This window comes from Nicotiana attenuata, unplaced genomic scaffold (assembly GCF_001879085.1).
Source record: "Nicotiana attenuata strain UT unplaced genomic scaffold, NIATTr2, whole genome shotgun sequence".
Taxonomy (NCBI): Eukaryota; Viridiplantae; Streptophyta; class Magnoliopsida; order Solanales; family Solanaceae; genus Nicotiana; species Nicotiana attenuata.
Window position 1 is genome coordinate 139,483 of NW_017672890.1, and position 4,604 is coordinate 144,086.

At 35.5% G+C, this 4,604-nt stretch overlaps 1 protein-coding gene across 1 annotated transcript; it reads left to right on the forward strand.

Annotated features, from left to right (window-relative positions):
• Positions 1 to 964: 964 nt before the first annotated feature.
• On the forward strand, positions 965 to 4,000 carry LOC109214835. Its single transcript, XM_019378787.1, has 4 exons — positions 965 to 974; positions 1,330 to 1,502; positions 2,704 to 2,772; positions 3,268 to 4,000. Exons 1-4 carry the CDS (start codon positions 965 to 967, stop codon positions 3,436 to 3,438), a joined length of 423 nt encoding a protein of 140 aa, XP_019234332.1. The 3' UTR covers positions 3,439 to 4,000.
• The last annotated feature ends 604 nt before the right edge of the window (positions 4,001 to 4,604 follow it).

The following is a 4,604-nucleotide window of genomic DNA, read 5'->3' on the forward strand; positions in this document are numbered from 1 at the left end:
CACTAGACCTTTTCACCCTAAATTGAAACTTGTTCATGACAGAATAGTGCTTCATTGCACTAGCAATTGTTTGATTGTCGTTGTATACTTGGCCTACTTCAATAACAGTTGGTGTATTTTCTGTTATGATTGTACTTTCATATTCCACTATCGCCGGAGATGTTGGCATATCAATCAACTTCAGTGTTCCAGATGAACCTGCAATCAATTAAAGCTAAATACAATTATGATATATATTGTAGATATTTTGTAGTAAAATTGTAGAACAATAAAATTCAAGACTTACATATTCATAACAATTGATATACACATGTTATGTAGTTTTTATTTACAAATATTGTAGAAAAATTATAGAACAAATGAAATTCAATACTTATTTTGATCTACACATGTTATGTAGTTTTTTTGTAGAAATATTGTAGAAAAATTATAGAACACATGAGATATAAAAAAATTTCACCACTGGTATAACAGATCAAACCTGCAATTGCGTTCGAATTAAAGATACTGCATTCCAAATCGTAATCTCGCACTGTATACATAGCGGATACCTTCCTAAGCTTTTGTTTTCCTTTTTCGTCTCCATGTATACTCGAACTCCCATATCGTTCCTAATTGCCCTTGGCGGACAATGTTCGTTGACAATGTATTTGATTCGATTATTTTTTCTGATGTATCGATCATTAGATGCTCTGTGATTGTAGAAATCAATTGGCTATAACTTGCATCTTCGCTGACTACAATTCCGTCGATATGAAAATCTCTGTATCTCCCAAAGCTATCCCAATTACCATTTAGCTGAAGCATAATAGCTATTTTCGACATTATTGCGCGTGATTCAGTACAATTGTAGATAATTGATTCAATTTTGCTTGTGAAACCTGAATATACAGTGAAAACCAGAGTATTCGAAAAACAGAGTATCGAAATTGTGAGCGAAACAGAATAATTTCAGGCTTAATTAATGGCGATTAGTGCGTTACAAAAAATGTCGGTAGAATCCTTTACTATCCCAAATTCTCGCTCTTAAAAAAAGGAATGTCACAGCAGAAAGGATTCTTTTTTAAATGATTTGTATAGATTTTGTAGGAAAAACGTGTCCAGGGCGGGTAATATTGTTAACAAGGATATTTTTTGTAATAAAGTTTCATATAGTGCATAGGAATGAAGTTTTCCTATATTCAAATTATATTAGCCCAATAAATTTATTTAGATTAAAATATATTGAATTTAAAATATAGTGCAAATTATGTTATGGATTCCACAAATTATTTTTTACTTTGGTTTGAAATATGCCAATCCATCAAACCGGCTCTTGACCAAACCGAGAGAGAGAGAGAGATGAGAGGGTGGGAGGGCCATTGTTATGCATCGGCGATCTGCTCAGCGACGTCGGAGAAAGTGAAGCCGGCAGTGATAAGCTTCCACCGCGCCCCACCATAACACCTTCACCGGACTACAAATCCAGCCTCCAACCTTCCGATCTGAACAACCTTTTCCAGGTTCTCTTCCTATAGTTACACATATACAATTTTATTCTCGTTCTTATTATTAGTTGCTTCGTCCTATAATTTATCTTTTAGGACTAACTTTTTTCAAACTTCTTTGATGATAAGCTAGGTGAATGTGAACGAAAGAGTTCAAACCAAAATACTAACATAGTTAATTCTGCATTAGTTCCGAGTGATGTTAGGTCTTTTTAGACTACTCCCCCCTATGTAGTTTCAGACAATGATAAAATGTCCGATATCACTTTGGGTCCCCGATTAATCAGGATTCGCGCCAGAACTTCTATTAAAGGGGAAACGCTCCTGCCAGGATTTATTCCACAAAATTATTTTTAGTTAGTGCTATAATTTTGTACAAATGCTCTGGAAACTGATATTTATCTCTGAAGTTAGTTAAAAGCTTGCAGTAGACAATAGGAATTGCTGCGACAGGAATTCTGACACTACTGTTTGGGGAATATGAGGAGGTTGGAAACTGCATGCACCACATTATATTACAATCTGCGTGTTTGCGTTTTCTAATCTATTCAGAGTCAAAATTCTGATGTATGCGAAAGCAATGTGTTCGAAATCAGTTATTTTCTTACAGCTGCAATTAAGTTGATGGTTAAGGTCTACAAGTTCTCCTTCAAGCATTTGGTTCTTAATGATGAAAGTTAGGCTATGATGGGATGATAAACAGAAAAGAAATGCAAGGGAACTTTCTTTGATAAACATAAAATCCTCTCATGACCTTGCTAAAACCTACATTGCGAATATTACTAGCAATTGATTTTGATCAGCAAATGTGGTGAGACAATTGATCAGCAAATATTACTAGGATTTTTTGATAAAGATAAAAATCCTTGTAGGGGTAAGGTCTGCGTACACACTACCCTTCCCAAACCTCACTTCTGGAATTAAACTGGGTTTTTTGTTGTTGTGTGACACAGAGAACTATGTTTTCTTCACCTGTTTTCCTGCTTCAGCCTAGCTTAGGATAGTTCGCACCTCAATTGGGGAAGTTTAATATCACTGTATTCGGTGTTAGTTTGTTTTGGAAGGGAACAATCTGCTATTCTATGGTGTCTGTTAAAAGCACTACTTGATATAATGTGATGTCTAGGAGTTCGTTTTACTTACTGATTACACTGGTATTAATCTTCCTTTAGATCTTTTAGTTATATATCAACTTAATGTTTTGCTTATTGTTTAGAAAAACTATGAGCAGCTGAACAAAGCACTTGCTGGTACAGATAATTCATGGACGCATCTCACACTGGAGGTAATAAATGTTATATCATAGGAGAAGTTATAGAGGATACCTCGATAAGGAACAGAGTACCAAAAGATTGAGACACAATGTCTTTTATATGTTAATCTTCAGGATCTTAAATATTTTTATTCAACTTTATTTGGTGCTGCAGTAATATGTACCAATTGATCTAGTGACCTTATGATTTACAGCTGTGCATTTTTTCATGTTTGACTTGGAGTATTAATTTTGTATCGTATATAGTCTATGCTTCTATTATTACCAAAATAGGTAGACGGAGGATAAGCAGATGTAGTAATTGGTCTCACAATTCCCTTTTCACATCGGCTCATTTCCAGATTTCCCATTTTGATACCAAAATGGACTCTAAATCTGTTCTTATCCAATAAATAAAATAAAGAGAGAGAGAGAGAGAGAGAGGGAGGAGAGAGAGAGAGACTCTAAATCTGTTTCTGTGTATGTTTTCACTTTACTAAGAGATTTTGCTTCTTTATTGCATTCTAGCTATGCACTGCTCTGGAGACTGCAAACAAGTTGGTTCACTCGACCAATTCTAGTGTTGGCATGTTGAAGGATAAGGTTGAGGAGCTTTCAAAAGTCATTAGTAGAAGAGACTCAGCTATAGAAGCCGCAAAGGCCATTGAAGGCTCTCCAAAACAACCTGAGAGCACTTAGTGAAGATGTCTTATCATGATGATCAATTTCCAAGTTGAAGGTCAGCAGTCTTGTTTTAATCACTTCTAGCTTTTGCAAGGACATGCTTAGTTTGTTCTTGCCGTAAATATGCATGAATTAGAGATATTTGTACTGGCAAAACTTAAGTTGCACTTGCTGCGGCTGCTTCCTGGTCACCCCCTGATTAAAATTACTTGTCATTTATCCAGTGGCATCTGACTAGTTACTGCATTTCACTATGTAATCCTTTTATTGTAACCTTTGTTCTCATTATATGTAGTGTAGGTTGACTTATGGTTTAGCGGATGGATTTCCTTGTAAGAACCAAAGGTGGCAGTCTTTACTTGCTTTTCTCTATCATATACAAAGCTCTTTCCTCTCTTGTGAAGCCAACTGCAGTAGTTAACAAAGCATGTAGGAAGTGCTGGCCTTTGGTTTGACATACTGTAACAGAATCTTCCCTGATAATTTATTGGCAATGAAATATTGTTTTTTGATGTGCAAAAACCAGCACTAACATAATATTGGGAGAGTACAAAAGTTATGCTTGATCTTACATCTATTCCTGTATAAATGTTAGAAATTCAATCGATGAATCTACTTCATATATATTTTTGAGTTTGCACCACATAGCTAATTGGTACAAAGACCTATGCTTCAGGTTATGTACAGACTGAGCCTTCCCGTCAAGATATCATAGAATTCCTTCCTTCTTGAGAACCTGCAAAATAGTAGCGGTAAAGGGTTCCAGATCTTCTTTTCTCTGCTTAGAACTCCATCCAGTCCAGCACATCAGAAGTTACATTTACTGTCTGGGCATAGCTCAATCTACTCTAAGAACATTTACGAAAGACCCAATAATCGGGCTATTATGGGGTAGTGTAGAAGTAGAAAGATGTCCTATTATCTACTTCAAACAGGAAGTATTACCTGCAGAGTGATACCCTTTCATTGTAGTTTGTTTTGTGTCTACTAAAAACAAGCAACTGTAGTTGGTGCTTTTGTTTTCTGTTTCTTCTTCCATGTCATTGAATGTTGGATAGAGAGGAGATTACAGAAGCAAGATTCTATTGTGAAAATGCAATTTTTTGCCTTGACAATTGCACATTTAAATGTTCTGAAGAAATCTGGACTTCTTCTAATCTTCTGAGGACTTTTTCTGTGCA

What these genes read in the sequence shown, in the direction of transcription:
- LOC109214835 (XM_019378787.1), top strand. An exon ending in ATCTGAACAACCTTTTCCAG is followed by an intron (nt 1,503 to 2,703) that starts GTTCTCTTCCTA and finishes CTTATTGTTTAG; the next exon opens with AAAAACTATGAGCAGCTGAA. An exon ending in GGACGCATCTCACACTGGAG is followed by an intron (nt 2,773 to 3,267) that starts GTAATAAATGTT and finishes ATTGCATTCTAG; the next exon opens with CTATGCACTGCTCTGGAGAC.